General features: G+C 39.2%; 1 protein-coding gene across 1 annotated transcript in view; it reads right to left on the minus strand.

Annotated features, from left to right (window-relative positions):
• The window catches only part of MACROD2 (mono-ADP ribosylhydrolase 2), a 1,944,634-nt gene that overhangs the window by 93,691 nt on the left and 1,829,426 nt on the right, over window positions 1-21,517 (minus strand). Inside the window, exons 12-13 of the mRNA XM_082743694.1 lie at window positions 10,884-10,946; window positions 6,290-6,358 (exon numbers count right to left, since the gene is read on the minus strand). Of these exons, the coding sequence (XP_082599820.1) occupies window positions 6,290-6,358; window positions 10,884-10,946 (132 nt within the window). The remainder of the gene's footprint in view (window positions 1-6,289; window positions 6,359-10,883; window positions 10,947-21,517) is intronic.

The following is a 21,517-nucleotide window of genomic DNA, read 5'->3' on the forward strand; positions in this document are numbered from 1 at the left end:
AATTATTGGAAGGTGGGAAGTAAGCAAACAAGAAAAAAGAGGAAGTTGTATTAAAATCACACATTATATGATCAACTTAAGTAAAATTTTGTGTGGGTGCCTATATCCAGAAAATGATACACGAAAGGATGGACTGCCCTCCAAATGTGAATGTTAGTAATCTCAGGGTGCTGTGATAGCTTATGTTTTAAAAATTCTATTCCATATACTGTCTTTGGTGATTCGAATTTTTTTTTACAATGAATATACAATTATTTAAAGAATCAAAAGAGGAGTAAACTCTATTCATTGTAGAAAAGACAAAGATTTGCATGCATTTCCATATATTGCATTTTTTTTTTAACAAAAATGATCATGAACATTTACTAAGTTAAAGGATATTCCTGACCAGAACAGAATTTAAAGCTGAAAATGAAGAAATGACTCAAATGAAGAAGGGTAAGTAACTTATAAATATTCATTCATTGGGATGCACAATTAAGTAATGTTAGACTATCAAAACACATGGAAATAATTTCACAATCTACGTTGTATTTATAAGACAGTTTCAGACACCTGGGTGGCTCAGTCAGTTGAGCATTTGGCTCTTGGTTTCTGCTCAGTCATGATCTCAGGGTTATGAGATCAAGCCCTGCATTGGACTCGGCACAGAGTCAGCTTGGGATCTCTCTCTCCCACTCCCTCCCCTTCTCCTCCTGCTTGTGCTAGCTCTCTCTCTCTCTCTCTGAAATCAATAAATGATGCTCTAAAAATCTATCTATCTATCTATCTATCTATCATCTATCTATGTATCCATCTATCTATCCATAGCAAGCTAGAAACAGACAAAGTTTATATATCCACATATTATATATGTTTGTTTCTAGGATCGAGATTATGGATGATATTTTTCATTTCTATTTTGCTTGTTTTTTTCGCATATAATAAACACCCATTACTGTTAAAATAAGAAAATAAATGTAAGCAATAAAAATATGTTAACATTTTCCCAAGTAAATTTAAAAAAATGAGGAATTTATTCTAAGGAACTGATCATAGAAATACACAGAGATTTATTTAAAATCTATGCACTGCATTTCCTTATTATTTATAATAGAGAGAAAACTGTAAATAACAAAATAATCTAACATTAGAATACCGGCTGTGTAAATTCTCAGACAACCATATGATGAAATATTATGCCTCCAATAAAAATCATGTCTTTGAGGAATATTTAAAGACACGGGAAAATATTCATGGTGCACTGTTAACTAAAAAATCAGAATGAGGAATATTTTTTCATAATTTATTTCTTAAAGGGAAAATGGTCATAGGCTTTTCCCTTTTATGTTTCCCTGCATTTTCAAATAGTTTACAATAAAAATGTATTGTTCTTATAGGCAGAAAAAAGAAATAGTTGTTATATTAAAAATAGAATAAAATGCTATCTTTGGAGGGGATTATCGAAATGTAAATACCACTTCAATATCAGCTGGGAATAAATAGTAATAAAGTTGTTTTCCTCTCCCCCACTACACAGATACACATTTTTCTCTTGCTTATGAGTCTTGGGTTACCCTTTCATGAAATGAAGAATACATTGTACATAAATGTAAAACATTGAGTGCCAGAGACACTCCATACATCTTAGTTCTTTCCCCTTCACTGAGCTGCCAGAGGGCGATGACTTTGATTCCACACTTCAGACTCTTAAAATCCATGTGATAACTCAGGTGTTACAGTATATCCAGAAACTCTACCAACGCAGATCCAAGACAGGGGGCAGCTCTGTCCCACCATGTCAGAACCCTTGGTAGGGGGCTGACAAACACCAAGAATAGAACAAAAGCCTGAAAAAAATTAGACTGCAGAAGCCCAAGAGGAATTTCATGGGTGGTACAATGTTTTCTTTCCCTGCAATGATTTAGACAGGAGGAATAACTTGGCCAGAAGGATTGGGAACCAACCTCATTTGGCCAGGCTTCCAGGGACCGCTGGCTGGGGACATGTATGGTCATCTCTGGCACACACCCGACTCCACTTCCTCATACATAACTTCATCCTTTCTCTTTTGTTCTCCTTGCAGAGCTGACTCCTGTTCGAGCATTGCTCTCATTTTACAGAAATTGTGACCTTGAGGGTGTCTGCCACCAGATGAAGGGTTAAGAAATCCTTCGCCAGGTGATATCGCACTTCATAAACACCCAAACACCCATGATGGGACTTACAGAGCTCCAAAGGAATACAAGCTCGGGCGTGCACGCACCTGAGTATTCATTGATTTTTCTTTTAATATTAATGAGCATATGATTTGGTCTAGTTGACCTTCAAATTCAAATTAGGTACTGATTAAATAATAAGACAGGAGGATTGGGATGTGTTGAAACAGCACTTTTTTCTTCCCCCTCCGGGAAAGTACCTTGGCCTTGGCCGTGAGTAAGGATAAGCTATTAAGAGGGTTGAGACAACTAGCACAGAGAGTTCTCCTTGAATTAAGAATAACTATATCTTAAATAATAGTGATAATAATAATAAAAATAAAAACTCTGCAGAAGTTTCAACCAGAGCACTTGATATTCCTGGCATAAAGTTTACTCCTGTGTTTATCCTCCCCTTCATCGGAATGCCTCCTCATTTGTTGGTTTATAAGCCTTAACATTTGTAATCTCAGGTTTGTTTTTAAGGATTTAAAGTATAAACCACCATTAAATAAACAGAATATTTTTACCAGTAGAGAAAGAACTCCCTCGAGAGATAAGTACATGTCTGTTTTTAACTAACTTAAGAACTCCTATGAACCTACAGATATTTTCTCAGACCAGCTTTACCTTGGAGTGCATTTCAGTTCAGTCCTGGCTGCTGCATCCCTGGCATCCCCGCACTCTGGGGATGAATTATTCATCAACATTCCTCCTCCTCGCATTTCAGCCACCCAACTCAACTCCTGCCCACCCGAGGTCTGTAATGAGTCATTGGGAACAGGTGCCTTCAGTCTGTAGTGCACAATCTAGCTCTTGATCCAACAGCCAATCAGTTGTACCTCCTTCTGTTAGCAGCGTGCATTGTTCCCAGTTATGTGGAGTAAATGGGCAATGAACATCCATTCTCGGTACCCAGTGGGAAATATGTCTAGAACATTTGAACAAAATCTCTGGCACGGAAGACACCCCAGAAGACACTTTCTCTTGAAATCCAACTTTCACGGACCTATTTTAATTTTTTAAAAGTCTCCTATCCCAAACAATGTGACATCAGCCCGCTCACTTTTTGTTGGCTTGTTCTCAGTCCTCGCAGTTTAGAAGACACTAATTTTCTGGGCGAACGAAAGTTACAAATGTAAACCCAGCTAATCAACAAGGAAAGTGAGGAATAACTGGCGAGTCTCTAAATTTGGGGGAATTATTTTGGAGGGAGAGAGAGAGAGAAGGAGAGCGAAGGTCAGTCCATAATATCAGCGATTCTAAAACCCAAGAAGATGCTGGGTCAAGATCTAAGTCTGGAAGCAAAGGCAAGAAAGCAAGGGCTCCTTCAGGTCCTTTGGTCAGCAAAAATATTCTGCCATTTAAACTGGAGACCTTAACAAGCATTTTTTATAAGCGATCTTAAAACTGCAGAGCTCACAAATAGCCCAAGTGTCACCAAGGAAGAGCTATATTTCTGCATAAAAGCTAATAATGGCGAATGCTTGAAATGAATCTTCAACACATGTGCCTGCCTTCTAATCTCAACTTGATCTCTGTCTTGGGAGGATTTCAATGGCAAATTCATTTCTTTTTTGTGCCAAGCTATGTATATGTCAGTCAAGATGCCAGTTCCACATGCATTAGACACTTGGTCTGAGTTTTGTACTGACTGATAATCAAAAAAACAGTGTTCTCGTGTATATGCTATTTCAGAAGGAAGAGGCAAAAATCCTATCTTCTGTGTTCTATTTTTAATTGCAACTGGACTACATGTTAATGTGGATTTGAAAACACGTTTCCTCAAGATCAAAAGGTTAATGGATATTAACAGTTTATTTCAGTAAAATCCCTAAAACTTCACATTTAATCTTCCTAGGGAATTGCATTTGTGATACGTGACAGAACTTGTTGGAGTCACCACCACTAAAAGTTTCACGTTAAAAAAAAAAAAAAAAGTAAAAGTATTTTGAGAAATTGATCCTGGCATGAGCAATTAATGGTGTGATATCCTAAAAGCATCAAGAAATATCACAAACAGTGTTTCTACAAAGGTGTAATATCTCCAAACCAAACAGCTCAACAGGAAAAAATCTCAGCTTGAAGTACTTAAAGTAGACAATCTCTGTTTCCTAAACTCTGCCATTCAAATTCATGACATTAAAATTTTTTATCACAAGCTAAATGACTAGAATATCCAAAATTAGTTGCCTAAGATGAACACCACTTTCTGTCTTTCCAGTGTGACTGAGTCAGGTTTATTTCTCTCTCTAAGATAACCCGGGGTTTCTTATCAGAACCTATGTGGATATATATGTTATTACATTTTTAGATATAAAAAATGGCTTTAGAACCAGAGAGGTAAGAACACATGTCTGAGTAATATGAAGGGGAGAATTAAGGGATTCATTTAAAAAGTGGCAATGATCAAAAAAAGAACCACTGAAAATGGCAGTGTGGTATATGCTCGTTGGGTAACACAGTTCCCCCTTCAGGAATGAAGAATTTATTCTTATTCATAATAATAATGAGAATAAATGAAGAATTTATTCTCAGGTGCATGCAGCCCTCATTCATCTCAGGTAATCAAGATTACCTCAATGGAAAACCTCTGCCTCATGTAAGGCCATGCCCCCTTCCCAAGGTAACCAATATCGGGTGACTTATCAATGGAAGGTCTTACTCAGCTGACTCTTTCACCCCAGATGAGGCATCTCAGAAGGGTCATGTTATCCTCAGACTAGCTGTGGCTTCTGTTGATAATGCCTTTCAGCTCAACTTCCCTCTCTACCCAGTTCTGCTTTGACTCTTTCTCTTTCATAGGTGTTGATTCCAAGAGCTCTCCCTAATAAATGTTTGTTTCCTAATCTCCATCACAGAGTCTGTCTTTGGAGAGTCCAATCTGTACACATGCCAGGTGAAAAGTTTGAGCAATTGACAAGTATATGGTATTTTTTCAAGATAGATACTATTGTTTTCACTCCACAGAGGAGAAAACAAAAGTATAAAGAGGTTAATTACTTGTCATTATTTGTTAATTCCTTTAGTTACTTGTCAAAGGTTACATCGATTTTGAGCGGCAGAGACAGGATTTAAGCTTCAACCATCTAGCCCCAGAGTTCACAATGTTAGCAACTACTCTCATGACACAAGACACCTTATTTAGGAAAACCCATATACCAGACAACATAAAATGAAAGGAATTAGGCAAACAACTGAGTATTAAAATTGTAAAATGACTTTGATTTTCTAAATAGTGGTTCAAGGAATAGCAAGTATCAATGTCAAGTATAGATCTATTTTCATATCACTCCAAACTAAAACAAATGCATCCAGCATATTTATCTAAAAGTTCCAAGTAGCTTACATGGGTTTAGCAGATGCCCATTTGTATAAATACAACAATCTAGTCTATAGAGGGGCTTTTAATAGCTACCAATGACAGATATAAAATAATATTACCTTTTTGTTTGGGGACAGTTAATCAGGGTGAGAGAAAAGAAAGGGCTATTACATTTTCCTTCAGATAATTTTTTCAACTGTATCATCTGCACATGAATGTCCCCACTATTTCTCCCTCAAATTTGTCCCTAGAGTTTAAATGTGATTTTCCTTCACTTTTTTCTTCTCCTTGGGGATACCTGGGTGTGCAACATTTTCTCATAGTAACTGTTCATAGAATGAGGGATGATCCTCCCACCAAAGATTTATTTCTATAGAATGCTTTCAGCAAATTTTCTCTCTTACCATGTCTGGATAATGGAGCCCCCAGTAGGTGGTTTCCAAATGCCGCTCCTTTGTACTTATTCTTAATGAGTAGCTGTAAACAGCAGAACTGCCTAATTCTGGTGTTTCAAATAGGCAATCTTCTTTGAACATAATTTCTTTGATTATTTTTCCCACTTAATAAAGAGTTACTTTTCAGAGGAACAAATGTAAATGTATATATAAATTCTGAAAGGGCAGATACGGAATAAAACAGAGTGGCCAGGATATTTGATTGTGTTGGAAATAGAGGTGCTTGAAGAGAATTAGATAGATTTGCTCACTGCTTCATTTCCCCACAAAAACAAAATCTAAATGGTCTTCCATGAGTTTGTGAGTTTTCGATGTAGTAAGTGGTCTCATACCTTCATCTTTACACACTTGAGCAGCCTCTTCTGAAGCAGGGTTGGGCCCAGTTGCAGCATTGACGCCATCTATACAGCAGAAAGAGAAACATGGCCTCAGAGTCAATATTGTCAAGATGGAGTTTCTCTGGCTGTGGCATGCCCATCTCCACTGGAAGTGTGAACCTGTTTAATGCTCTAATACACTGGGTGCCCTTCGAAGGGTCTAGGACTTGTGACTCTCTTTTATAACCAACGGACAGGAATCTTCCACTAAACCAGAGCCCAATGACAACAAACTACTTTTTGGTGAGGAATACTCTTCACTGGTCTTATTATGCTTTGGCATTTTGCTTTTTCCCCACCTCTAGAAGAAGGGTACATTTCTTTTAGTGAAAGATTGTGAAAACATATCCTTGCAAGTCTCCACAAAGTGCTTTTATATGTGTGTGTTTAAAGTTTGGTTTTTCTTAGCACAGCATTTCTGCTCTGTTATGTCAGGCTGTCAAACTGCATGGAGCATGGCTGATGGCTGTCAGAGCAGAGGCCCAAGAGAAGGGGATCATTTGCAGGAGAGCACCAAAAGCCATTTGGAGATTTCACATCACCCAAGCATACAGTGGGGGCTAAGGAACTTGGAGGTCCTTGTCCCCCTCATAATGGTAATGAACCTCATCAGAGTTGATCTTTCCCCTCAGTATCGTAAGTATATGATACGGTGACTCCACTCGTATCTAGCTTCCAGGATAATAGATAATTAACTTACTAACATTAAAATAGTAAATTTATATATGGATTTTCAAAGTCACTTGGAATGGTTAATATTTCACAATTGAAGAAGGAATTGAAAAGGAATATACATGTAGTAATGTAGTAACAAGGTTATGGAACTCAGGAGAATTCACACACCCATGACAATTAATATTTGAAGACAAATTGCATTTTTCTAGCAGCTCTTTCCTTCTTAATGCATAGGACTATAACTTGCAGGTCGTGTCTCTATTGGAAGAGAGAATAAAATTTTTAGTAGAGGAATAATTGGAGAGGATAAATCACTTTCTTTTGGTAGGTGACAATTGCCTATAAAAAGAAAAAAACAAACAAAAGACTATTAACTTTCCCTTGGTGTTACATCTTCCCATTTGCCCTTCCTTTCCCAGTACAACTCCTTGAAAGTGCCGTCTGTGTTACTGTTCTGTACTTTCTCACTTCATAGTCTCCCCATAACCCACTCCATTGGCTCCAGTACCCCTCTGAGGATTTTCTGAGAAAAGATGCCAATGACTTCCCTTTGTGAAATCCAGTGATCATTTCTCTTTCTCACCTTACTTAATTTCTCAGTAGAATTTCACAGTCTTAACTCTTCTTTGTGAAACACTTTCTTTCTCTATTCTGTTGCTGCCTATCTGGAAGTCTTGGTGTCCCAAGCCCACTGTTTCCTTTATTTACATGCTCTTTCTAGTGAATCTCACCCAGAACCATGATTTTATCTTATTAAAAAAAATTTTTTTTTCAGAACCATGATTTTAAATCTCGTTTATATGCCACGTGAATCTCAAATCTGTATCTCGGTCAACATCTCTCTAGAATCATCATCTAATCTATCTAACTAGCTAGCTTCTTGACATCCCATATGGCTAAGTGTCTTCTTTTACTCTGGAAAAAAGTCCTTTTTACTCTGGAAAAATCCTGAACTACTAGCTTTCTCAACAAAATCTATGCCTCACAGCCCGTCTTCCTAATATTAGCAAGTGGCACCATCATCCACAAAGTTCCTGATGCTAAAAATCTGAGAATTATCCTAGATTCCTCTTTCCCCCTTACCCCTCATCTGAATCCATCAACACATCCTCTTATCTTTATGTCTGGAATATGACACAGCAGTCCATTTTGTCTCCGTTTCCAGAAACTGCCATCATGTCTTCCTGCTATGGCCTTCTAACTGGTCTCTGGTGTTTGTGACCCACTTTTACTCACAGGTAAAGTGAGCTTGTTAAAACTTCAAAACTTCCACTGGTTTCTTTGTAGTTCTAATAAAATCAAATCTTCAATAGTCAGACATTATCTGTTCCTATGATTTTTTTTTTTTAACCAAATCTTACACCATGTTCCCCCTAACACACCATGCTCTAGCCACTCCAACCTTCTTTCTCCAACATGCTAAAATTGGTCTTGAGGCATTTGAATTGTCTGGTCCCTCCATCTAGAATGCTCTTCCACCAATGAGGAGATCCTCATTGAGATTTTATTTAACATCTCTTCCTCAGGGAGTCCTTCCCAAATCCAGCTGATGGAAAGTTGCCTTCCCCGCATTTCTTCTACCTACTCCATTTCTCCACAAGGCTTTTATCACCATCTTGTGTGTTTTTGTTTAGTGTTTATTTCTGAAGTTCACCCCCCTCCCACTGCCAACCCCACCATAATATAAGCTTCAAGGAGGCAGGGATATTGTATTTATGGTTTATCATTGTATCCCAGTGCCCAGAACAGTGCCGGAGTCAAATAGACCCTTGGTATATATTCGTTAAATGACTACTTGAAACTAGTAATGTACTATATGCTAGCTAATTGAACATAATAATAATAATAATAATAATAATACTATTTGAGGAATATTATCTACAACTTCAATTTGATTGGATTGTGACAGCAGTCAAACTGTGCTGGTTTGAGACTGTGTTTTTCATGTTGTGGAAAAGGCCCACAGTTACATAATCAAAATTGAAATTGGAAATCATATTAATTGTAAAGGAGGTATTATCATTTTTGTTATTTTGGAAGAAGAGCAATAGATCAGAAGGGCTTTATTGACCAGGATCTCATCTTTGGTTTTTTTGCACTTGGATTAGGAAGGCTAGGAAATGAGCCAGAGCAGACATAACCATGGATACTGACAACAGCTAAGATCAGAGATGAATTCTGCCATGATTTGGGCCAACCAGCAGGCTCACTTGGAAGACCAGAGGAGCCCCTCAGGGGTGCCATTAGGACTATTCTTTACCTTGAGACATAAACATACTGTGATGATAATGCTATCGATCCAAGGGCTAGAGAAGAAGACCAAAGCCCCACCACTCTCTGCTGACAGGTGATCCCAAATCCAAAACGAAACTGCCTGTTCTCAACAGACAAGCTAAAAAGGGATGAATAAACAAACCACAGGCAAATGCGGGCACGTGTGTGTGTGTGTGTGTGTGTGTGTGTGTGTGTGTGAACAAGGGTGGGGAAAATCTATGCTGATAAAGATAGTTGGGGACAGAACAGTGAGTGAATAAAACCTGTGAAATCTCACCAGTCAGAGAATGGCCTCAGCTGTCAGCAGTTAGTTGACTAATACTTGTCAGCGGCCAACAGTGAAAACAGTGACAGCTTCTCACACAAAACTCATCTTCCGCAGCATATAATGATGTGTGGGTCAGAAGCTGGGGTGGGGAGTGGCGGATATCAACAGTCTGCTGGATCAGAAATTCAATTCATTGCAAGGACTATGTTTCGGCCAAGGGAGCCGGCTGACCCAGCGGCAGCTACACAAGGTCCTTGCTGCTTTGCTTCAGTGCTTTCTCTGATTGGCCTTCTTCAATTCCATCTTCCAGGTTAATAATAAAAGATTCCAGTTCTCTAGCAAAACTTCCAAGGTTAATGTAGGAAGTTTTCAGTGAAAAACTTATCATGCTACCTGGTTGATTTCCAAGAATTGAGCATATGGCCTGGGATGTGCCTGGCACACATCAGACGGAGCTCACTCTTTCAAAAACACCGCCCCCCCTTAGGGCTCAGGTGGACTTGGAGACTAAAGGAAAGATGGGTATTTTGATTTGGGTGGTGTTGATAACAGCATAACCGTGCCTATCAGTCTTTTAAACGAGAGCGTGACTGAGGACAGAGATGGATAAAAAGAGACGAGAAGCTAAAGGTGGTGACCACTTCTTCTGTCTTAAGTGCTACTTCACTTAAAGATATTCCATTCAGAATCTACAGTAGAGAATCTATAAACATCCAATGGACACATCTGTTCTTAGGGAAGAGGAGATGTCAGGAAGGCTTTGGATCTCATGCTAGGTCTGGTTATGAGGTAATTGGGCTCCATGACACTGTGTCCTACCACCCCTAAAGAAACAACCAGAAACACGGCTCCTCAAAGTATAATGCAAAGCAGTAAAGAACTTTCTACTCCTCATGAGTAGAACTTTCTACTTCCTCATGGAGGGAAAGCCTCTTATTTGTTTCCTTTGAACATTTTGTATTTTATTTTTTCTCCCCAAACTAAATCTGCTAATTTTGAGGTAGCCAAGTTCTGAGGTAGCACTGCTCTTGATCCAAACTTTGCCTGTTGCTCTTAGAGCATTTCTAAGCAAAGTGTTGTTACACAGAAGAAGAATGGAATTGGTGAATGGGGAATGAGAACGCACCCTTCTGACTGGAAGCACTGTCACCTATAGTCAGTGGAATTGGTGGCTTCTTGAGGGAGACCTACACGAACACGGCAATCAACCTGGTGAAAAGGTATAAGCATGTCTAGAAAACAACATCTGAGTCAAGTTACTGTTCATCTCTGTGGATGGATAAGGCCTAGGAGACTCCTCAAAAAAAAAAAAAAAAAAAAATCTGAGCCCACCTGCTTCTTGGCTCTGCTCTTCCGTTTCTTCTGTATTTTGTTTTTCCTCTGGACCGTTCTCATCTTGCAAGAAAATCACAGAGGGGGAAGAAAAAAAAATACATCAAGTCAATTTATGAAATATCTCTTTATGGCTAATAGGCAGCACTGAAATTAATTGTAACCAATGTAGCCTGACTCCCAAAGCAAGACAGAGAGATGAATCAGAGGCCTGAAACAGAAAAATTACCTACATAAATAGGTGCATTTATACTTGTCCCTTCTTACCTGATTTGCTTGATGAAATGTTCTACTATAGTAAACCAAATTCACTCAGCACTCCTACAACAGTTCTCTCCTTGCACAGCATTTCCCAAAATGCAGTACTGATCTTAATTTGAATCTGTGTTTCTCCCTTGACAGAAGCGATATACACTGTGTAAGATTTGCTTGATTAAGCTTCTATGACTCCTTTTCCTGTTTGATATATGTTGCAAAAATATCTATTTTTAGCTAATGTACACATGACAGTCTAACACATCTATGCTATGAGATACTTTGTCTTGAAAAGACTACATTGGTCAAGGATACACCATAGTACATAACTCCTTGAAAAACAAATCACTGGGCAGGTTTGGTGATGGCTGTGTGCTAGAAACTGGTTAACATTTTCTTTTGGCTTAAAATGTGTAATATATACCGGTGGATTTATGGGTAGAAAAAATAAACTTTTCAAAGGCAAATAAAGGCAGGATTTTCTACCTCATTGCTGGGAGAGTTTCCAAATCTCTTCTTGTTTGGAAAATTTTTTAAAAAGAAAAATTTATATAAAGACACCGGAACAGATCATAAAGCATGTTGAGTACAGAAAGCAGAGAAGCAGAAGTGAGTAGCATATATTACTATGGGTTAAAGATGGCCATAGATCTTCGTCTCTCAAGAAATGGAATTTTTCTCTCCTCTTCTTGAATCTGGACTGATTCTGTGACTAGATCAGTGAAATATGGAAATGATGTCTGGGATCCCCAAACCAAGGCCTCAGAGGACTAGAAGCTTTGACTTTCTCCCTCTGCGAAGCCAGTCACCATGTTGCAGAGATGCTCAGACTAGCCCCCTAAGAGGGAGGCACATGGAAAGAGAGTAGTGCCATGTGGCAAAGCATTGAGGAGCCAGACACATGGGAGAATCCTTCTGCACCTTCCAACTTAGCCCAGCTGCCTGCTGCATGCAGGCAAACCATGACCTCACCAGTACTACCAAGAGCTGAAGAATCACCCAGCTGAGCCCTTTTCAGAGTCCTGACCCATCACCAGGCTCAGATCACTTAACTTTGTTTTGCTTGCTTGCCTTGACCCAGCATCCATTCCTACTACCAGCTCTTAATCCAGAGGAGGGGAATCCTCCCTAGAGGAGGACTCAAATAGGAATGCTCAAACAAGAGCCTCAAAAGCAATGGGAAAACATTTCACCAAGTTGCTCTGAAAAAGAACTGACCAAAGAGAGTTGCAGATGGGAAAACATTTGGAATTGACTTGAATGAAAGAAAAAAGTTTATAATACAGTGACATAGATAAATGAGTGAATGAATGAATGAATGAATGAGAGTGGCATTCTGAAGTATGGAAAAAATGCTACCAATGAAAACACAATTATGTATACAATTCCCTCTGACCAACACCTGTGCTGTGTTTCTAGAGGGATACAGGCTAACTTTGAACAGGAGAACCCAAGGCAGCTCTATAGGTACCTAGACCCAATGTTCTAAATGGCATATTTACAGTGCTGCTTAACGGTCTGACATTTGCTCTGTTTTAGTTCTCCAAGCAGATGACGGCATTGGATTTTGCTCTAGGAGGGAAACAGCCATCCTTGCTGCTCTTGCTCCCTTAACAAGGCTAAGTGGGTGCTGCAGCACGTGTTAAATCCGTGGGTCAGTATTTTCCCCCTTCCTCCCACCAAATGGAGTCAGAATCAAGCAGGAGAAATCTGCCAGACTGTCTCTCCCAGTGGACAGTCTTTTTAACAGAGATTTCACAATAGGTTTGCAGTCCGCAGTGACAGGCCACCTTTAAAATTAGTCTGGTTACCGAGTTTCCTTGAGAGTAAAAAGCCTTCTTGCGCCAGAGAAGATAAGAGGGCAAAGAGAAACACATTTTCAGTGAGAGGAAGGTGAGCAGTTGGTTCTAGCAGTTCGAAATGCATGAGAGGGACATTTCCAGTCAGACCCCCGAGGCCGGCTTTATAACAATAAAAACCAGTCTGTTTTCCTAAGGTACCCCGACTGGGTTTTTAACCCCTGTGCATTTGCGTGCAGTCCCACTCCCTAAGACAGCCACCCGAGGGACATGCTCTTGGTTCCCACTTTGAGCCTTGACTGCAGGATCCAGTTGCAGTATTTCTGCCCTACAAAGAAAACTCAAGAAATGACATGTCTATTACCGAGTAAGTGCATTCTAGAAGAATGCTGCATTTGCCATTTGAGTAACGTGGCCTCGGAGGACAAGGTTTAGGTACGTTGCTTTCATCCGTCTCTAGACAGTTCACCCTCAGAGCCAGCAGGGGGAGCCAGCGTAGAAGTCTCGCTTTCTAAGCAAGCGTTCTCCCGCAATTAGATTTAACATTCCTTTCACTCTTTCAGAAGGACACTTTGGCTGGCTTATAACTTTCCATCCATTTAAAATGCCTCAAATGAGTGGGTTCTTACTGAAACAGGGGTCTTCCACTGGTAGGGGGAAAAATCCCTTTACACAGTTACCGGTAAGTATTTATTTCATAAGGACAAGCTTTCCTTTTCATCAGCCTTGTCTGTCTAGCTATCTTCACAGGAAGCCCATAAACAATAAAAAGTTAAGTAGAGTGGCGAATATAAACTTGTGGTTTTTAGAAGGGATTTAAAGGCTTACAATAAATGTGAAGAAATGTAGGGAAGTGACAGGCAATTCTGTTAGCTTAAAAAATGTCACGAAAAAGCTAAATTCTTGTAGTTAGTATGCATTTAAGATCACATATTTATTTCAGATAATAAATTCCCATAGCATTCACGGTGGGAGTCACATCACATGCTATTTTCTCAAGCCAAAAAGCATGGTAATCTGTGAGCATTTTAGTTGTTGCATAATTTTTGTTTCTTCACTATTCACTATTCATTCTTCACTCTTTCAACCCGTATTTATTGAGCATGTACTATATGCAAGGATATTTCAGCAATTTTATACAAATAAAAGAAGAGACTCCTGCTGTGAACTGAATTCACGGAGGCAGTAGGAATGCATTATTTGTTGGATGATGACAAGACTGTAATCCATGTTTATTTCTGTATGAGAGAGATGCACAAGGGCAAACTCTCAATGTCATGGCCACAGATTACTATCCTGATATGTGTGGTTCTTTTTGTGAACTGTGCATGGGAAGAAAAAGGGGAAATAAATCTAAGCAAATCCACCCCTGCTACTGGAGAAACAACCTGATGTGTGTTGCCTGTTCATGAACTAATAATCTTTCTTACAGAGGTGCCGACATTTCCACCATTGAAATACAGTGTTTTGCAGATTATATCATTGGTCCTGATTCTCCCGCCGTGGGCAGAGAATACATCCCAACCCACTAATGTTGGGTTTGATCAAGGTACCTCATTTAGCAAGTGAAATATTAGTGGACACAATGTGAGCAAAAGGCTTAACTGTGTTGCATAGTTGGACTTGACACCCGTGTTCCTGACATTTGTCAGGACAAGAAGATGACCCTATAAGCTGCTGGTTTAAAGAGGATGAGAGATATGTGGAGCAGATCAAACCCAAGATATGACTGGGAGCCAAGCCCAGGCAAGTCACAGCTTGAAACAGAACTGTCCAGCAGAGCCCAGCCTACATCATCTGAATGGTAGTCAACTTGCAAATCTGTGAGCATGAGAATAAATAATTGTGTTGTAAGGGACTCTATTTGGGGGTCATTTGTTATACAGTTTTATCATGGCAACAGCTGATTAATACAAGTGGTATATTTATTTTTCTCAAATCAGGAAGGCTCCACTTTTTTTTTTTTAAGTCAATCCTCTTTTGTTTATAAAGAATTCAGTCTTTAATTTTATATTTTGTCACCTGGCTAACATTTCCATCTCACATGTTCCCAAATTCTCTAGAATATACACACATAAAAAATAATGTTAGCTTATATAAGAGAGGAATGATCTCAAAAATAGGCACTTCCATCAATTATACTTATGTCTTATGTAATAGAGCAAAGTGAGTAGCAGCGTAATACTGGTTAATATCACTATAATATTTATTGAATACTGGCTATGTTCTGCTCAGTGTCTAAGTACTTTGCATAGACCATAAAATTTAATTCTCACAGCAACCCAGTAAGCATGGTATTATTATTATTACTTTTTAAAGATTTTATTTATTTATTTGAGAGATAGACCATGAGCAGGGGGAGGGGCAGAGGGAGAAACAGACTCCCCACTGAGCAGGCAGCCCAATGCAGGGCTAAATCCTAGACCCTGGGATCATGACCTGAGCTGAAGGCAGATGCTTAACCAACTGAGCCACCCAGGCACCCCTGGTATTATTATTATCCACATTTCACAGATAAGAAAATTGAGATACAGAGATATTAAGTAATTTGCCTAAGATCCTTCATCTAGCAAGTGGTGGAAGCAGGGTTTTGAGAATCAGCTGACACCACAGCCTATTATTCTCTTCTTGGAAACATAACTAATATTTGTCTGGGCAAGATAAATTATGGGAGAGCAAATATGTGGAAAGAATGATACTTAATATAATAATAGCTAAGGAGTTAAACTATATTGTCATGCAGATTCACATAGAACACTAAGAATGTTAAGAATTGAGCTTGCCTGAGCTGGTGTAGTCACTCTAGTATGGGGATTCCTCAAAAAGTTGAAAATAGAGCTACCCTATGACCCAGCAATTGCACTACTGGTTATTTACCCTAAAGATACAAATGTAGTGATCCAAAGGGCCACATGGACCCCAATGTTTATAGCAGCAATGTCCACAATAGCCAAACTATGGAAAGAACCTAGATGCCCATCAACAGATGAATGGATAAAGAAGTCCTGGTATATATATACAATGGAATACCATGCAGCCATCAAAAGGAATGGAATTGGGCCATTTGCAATGACATGGATGGAACTAGAGGGTGTTATGCTGAGCAAAATAAGTCCATCAGAGAAAGACAATTATCATATGATCTTTCTAATATGAGGAATTAGAGAAACAAGATAGAGGAGCATAGGGGAGGCAGGGAAAAATGAAACAAGATGAAACCAGAGAGGGAGACAAACAGTAAGAGATCTTAATCTCGAGAAACAAACCGAGGGTTGCTGGGGGGGAGGGGTGTGGTAGGGATTGGGTGGCTGGGGGATGGACACTGGGGAAGGTGTGTGCTATGACAAGTCACACAAGTGCTGTGACTTGTATAAGACTGATGAATCACATACCTGTACCCCTGAAATAATGCATTATATGTTAATTAAAAAAAAAAAAAGAATTGAGATTACCTGATATTTAAGCCAGGTAAGCACAATACTATAAACTATTTTTTTAATGCTAAAGTTATTTTCATTTTGGAATAATTTTAAACAATAGAAAGTTACAAGAATGGTACAAAGAGTTTTTTTTTCCTTTCTTTTCTGAACCTACTGAGAGTGAGTTGCAGACATAATCCCCTCCCGGAGCCCTGAGTACTTTTGTATATATTTTGTACAAACAAGGACATTCTCCTCCATGACAATAGTGCAACCAACAAGATCAGGAGATTAGCCTGATGACACCCCTGCTCTCTAAGCCACAGACCACATTCAAGTTTTGCCAATTTTCTACACACACTGCATTTCGTTGTAACATGTGTTCAGTCTCCTTCAAGCTAAGAATCAAGATGCCTTCCTGACCTTGCCTAAGTTTTGTGCTGGGTGTTGAGTGCCTACTTTCTCAGCCCTACTTACTGGCTTTAGAAAGAAAGGGAAGAAAGATAGGAAGGAAAGAAGGGAGGGAGGAAGGGTGAGAGAAGGAAAGGAAGGAAGAAAGGAAGGAGGAATGGAAGAAAGAGAGGAAGGAAGGGGACGGATGCTTAGTTTCAAACACTAAAGCTTTGTTCTGGAGGTGTCACCAGCCCATTAGTCAATGTCAACAGATGGGTGTAAGGAAAATTAAGTTCCCAAGTTGGCTGCCTCGTTGTTCTAATGAAAAGCTTCACATGCATCTTTCAGTGCAGATAAAAAGAGATGTCCAGTTGAGTCCTCACCATCTAACATGATTGGTAGCTGCTGCTCTGAGTGTCTCCTTGGTACCAGGCACTTCAGACTTTCAGGCACCTCATACCTATTACTATGAATCTCCCACGAGTCTTACTAAATTAGACTTTTATCTACATTTTTACAGATGAAGAAATCATGATTGTGGGAGGCCGAGTAACTTTCCTGAAGTCCTGTGAACAGTGGCAGAGCTGAGTCTTAAACTCAGGTCCAGATCATGCCAAAGCCTGAGTTCTCTTTCCCTTGCAGATTCCTGTCACCTCTTCAGACTCTTGGTGGTGGCATTGTAAGTCCTTTTTGAGAGGGAGGCCCTTACCCTTGCTGTGGTGTCCTCAGTACCCAACACAGTGCCTAAGTTCATTGGGGGCTCCATAAATGCTTGTCAAAGGATTAAAAAAGAAACTTCATTTTCCCCTAAGCAGTAATTATTATTTATTATTTTGCTTGAACTGGATTTCAGTTTTGGGTGTAGAAAAGGTATGTTATCTATCTGAGCCTCTGCTTGAAGCTCATTAAATTGTGAATTTGTTTTGAAATGTCAAGTGTCTTTGATCACAAACAAGGGTTCCTAAAAATCCAGTATGGTGACAGGGAGGGAGCACAAGTAACTAGAGTTCATCTGCTCTCACCGCCGTCCAGGTTCAGCCTCCTTTCCCCTCTCTTCCCTGGGTGGTGACAGTGGCTTCAGATCTGCTCTCAAGCTAGAGGCCAGGTTGTTTTCCAATATAAGTAAGATCATACCGTTCCCCTGCTCAGATGTTGCTCAAAGGAAGCAATTCTCTGTGTGGTGGATTCCACTATGGTTTTCCTGCCCTGACATTTTTCTAGAAGCTTCCCATGCACTCTGCTCCAGCCATACTGGCTGGTCTCTTCCCCTCTGGTCTTTCTACTGCCTTTCCCCTCTGCCTGAGGTGCTTCCAAGTCCTCCAAGTCTTGGCTCAAAATGTCTCCTTCTCCATGAGGTCTATGCTGAACACTCTACTTAAAATTACAATATCTCCCCACCCCTATACCCTTCATCTACCTTATGTGGATCCATCATTTTCCAAGATACAGTGTAGGTAAGTATTCTATTCATTTTCTGTATATCTCCCCCACTTGAATGTAAGCTCCACCAAGGTAAGGATGTTTGTTTCCTTCATTGCTTGAGGCCTCCTAAACATCTAGAAGGAACACCTGATAGGTGCTCAATAAATATTTGTGGATAAGTGAAATATGCTCCTTCCTGACCTGGGCTTCCAGAGCTAGTTACAAACTAACCAGGAAAAACAGGGGGGAAATTAACTCCTCTTGCAAGATCATTAGGTCCCTTGAAACTTGAGGTTCATATATCATGTAGGGTGGCATTTTTCCAGGAAGGTGCCCCAGATACAGAACCCAGGTTCTTGTTAACAATACCTCTATTGCTACTTAGGGAAGGAACCCTTGTTACAATTCAGTTATCCAGACTAATAACCAAGCATCTCCTGGGAAGGGGGAGGGGCAAACATAGCCCATTTGGGGAAATGCTTGCTTTCCTGCCTGCCAGTACCAATTCTACTTGAAACAAATACTATTGTAACCATATGTCATTCACAGAGACTGTGCAAGAGCCACTGTTGGTCTTCAGTTATAGGACAGAGAAGACAATCAACTTATTCTTCTTTCTTCTTTCCTCTCTCCCCCCACTTCCTTCCTTCTTTCCTAAGATTTATTTATTTATTTTAAAGAAATAAAGAGAGAGAGATCATGTGCAGAGGGGCAGAGAGAGAGGGAGGAGAGAAGTAGGCTCCCCACTGAGTGTAGAACCTGATGTGGGGTTCGATCCCCCCACAACACATGAGATTATGACCAGAGCTGGAATCAAGAGTCAGTTGCTTAACCAACTGAGCAACCCAGATGCCACAGTCCTTTTTTTTTTTTTTTAATTCCTAAGAATGTACTCAAACAGCATACTTGTCCATGTAGGAGTAAGAGGAAATAATTGAACCTGTTACTTTTAAAGCAGATATGTCTGTTAAGGGAGAACCAAGTGTAACATAAATTCAATGAAAGGAATATATAAGACTGTAGCATGCAACTGTCCTCTCCATATATTTTGTATGATGGTAAGTAGAAGGCCAAGCGTTCAATAAGAAACTCAACGAATACCTGCTGAATGATTGAATTTTGTAGCATTTCTACAATGAAGGTATGATCCTAGCATACCAAAACTTGCCATGACATAACTTGTTATAAAAATAGCACAAAGCAATGCACTGGAGAGCTATTTTCAATATCACACACACCCTCTTAATAGATAACATATGGTTCTCCCATATGGCATGTTAATACAAATACTTTTACCCTGATATGGTTAGCTTTTAATCCAAGGATTTCCAAGTACTTTACAAACACTATTCATTAGCACAGTCTTCCCCGGGGAAAGTTGCAATGCCTCGCAGAGATACAAAGCATCCTGCATATAATCAATAACCATTAAGGAATGACAATAATAAGAAATACATTAATGTGGCCTTTTTTTTTTTTTAAATACAGATTAGGAAACAAACAAGTGGGAACTAAACTGCTTTCTTAAAGTCTTCCCATGACTTTATGGTGCAACTGAGGCTACAAATCAACTTATGCTGATGCTTATGGCTATTCTACCAGGTGACCTACATTGGTGAATTGACTGTAAATTACACTGGTTTTCAAGTACACACATAAGCTTGTGTCTGCAACATAACTGGGAAAATTATGAAAAAAATAAACAGCATAATAGCATTACAGTGCTCTTTCTCTCCAACAAAACAACAATTGCCATTTCTATTAACATTAAGCCCTAAGGTTAAATTTCCTTCTAAAAACTATTTCTCTCTATTGTCACTTATGCTTCTATATCAAGAAAACTGGCCTGCCTACACATTTGTTTAAAACAGGCACACATTGTGCTCTCTGCAGATGTTAAAACAGAACTGGCAAGATGAAACACTGTTTCACTTTATTGAAGAAGAGAAAGGATATAAAGATGTTCTTTGAATAGAAGAATCATTACATAAATAAATGGAAAAGCTGCTCGGTATCTTTGCCATCAATTAACATTTGGTGAGTACGTACGAAGTTCAAGATGGTGGAGAGGAAATAAACTAGGCTATGAGGAACACAAAAGCCTTTCCCTTTGGGAGTTGATGGAAGAAAGCTGGACAGAGTGATTTCAACAGCTATATCTTTCTGTATCACTTGCTCAAGGTGAAAATGAGGCTGGAGGCAATTATTCAGAGAAAAATAAGAGAATCTATCTTGCATGTGTAGATCTGAGTAAATATTGGTCATTTAAGCTGAATTAAGTGAGGAATATCTAAGCAAGTGCTTCAGTTCTCCACTTGCTTTGCTGTGGGGAGAATGTGCAGAGTGTTCAGAGCAGGTGTGTCTCTCAGGGAGAGCACAATATACACAGGCTTGATTGTAGGCAGCCCCACGTGGTTATGGGAAGTAAAATCGTCCATCTTTGTGTTTCTACCATTCCCCCTCGTCCCCCCTTTAACAGAGTTGTGCCTTCAGTGTTGAAACATGCTATTTTAAGTGGTAAAAGCAGAAATTTTACCATGCTGCTTGGGATTTTGAAGTTTAGGAAGAAGGCAATGTGTGGGTTTTCCATGATTCAATACGGATGCTTTATAAAAAGGTGTCCTCATTCAAATTACAAATCCTATAGATGATAAAACTTGACCGCTTCTCCCAAGCTTACTAACAACTATAAAAACAGCAACGTAACACATGTGTTTTATCTTTTTTAAAAAACTGCAGAATTCCAGTAAAGGTTTTGTTTAGCCCAATGTTCACTTAATAGTTATTTGACATTATTGTACCAGAATAAATTTCATGTTGAAATTTATTAAATTAAATTAATAAATTAAATTTATTAAAATAAATTTCATGTTGAAATACATGAAAATAATTCATAAGTGCAGAAATCACACTCATAGAAACGCAGCATGTCCAAATTGAGATGTGCTATGAATGTCAAATACACATCCTCTTTTAAGGACAGCACAAAACAAGGTACAATAGCTCATTAACAATTTTTACACATTGTGTAACATTGATTACACATTGAAATGCAACACTTTGGCTATATGGGTTAAATAAAATATAGAGTTAAAGTTAATGGTGCCTGTTTCTCTTACTGTTTTTTTTTTTAAACATTGCTCCTCAAAAATTTAAAGTTACACATGCATCTGTGATTCGTGTTGTATTCCTATGAGTGGAGTTGACTAGTGAGGAAGGGGGCTGCAGAGCTCAGAGTCCAGTGGGCAGATGGATATTGAGGCTGAAACTGTCAAACCCACTCCCCTGTTCCCTCTTTATTCACCAATGGCCTCTCCTCGTGAACACCTATGTTGCCCTGCCTTAG

The sequence above is a fragment of the Mustela nivalis genome (genome assembly GCF_964662115.1).
Source record: "Mustela nivalis genome assembly, chromosome: 8".
In the NCBI taxonomy this organism is placed as follows: domain Eukaryota; kingdom Metazoa; phylum Chordata; class Mammalia; order Carnivora; family Mustelidae; genus Mustela; species Mustela nivalis.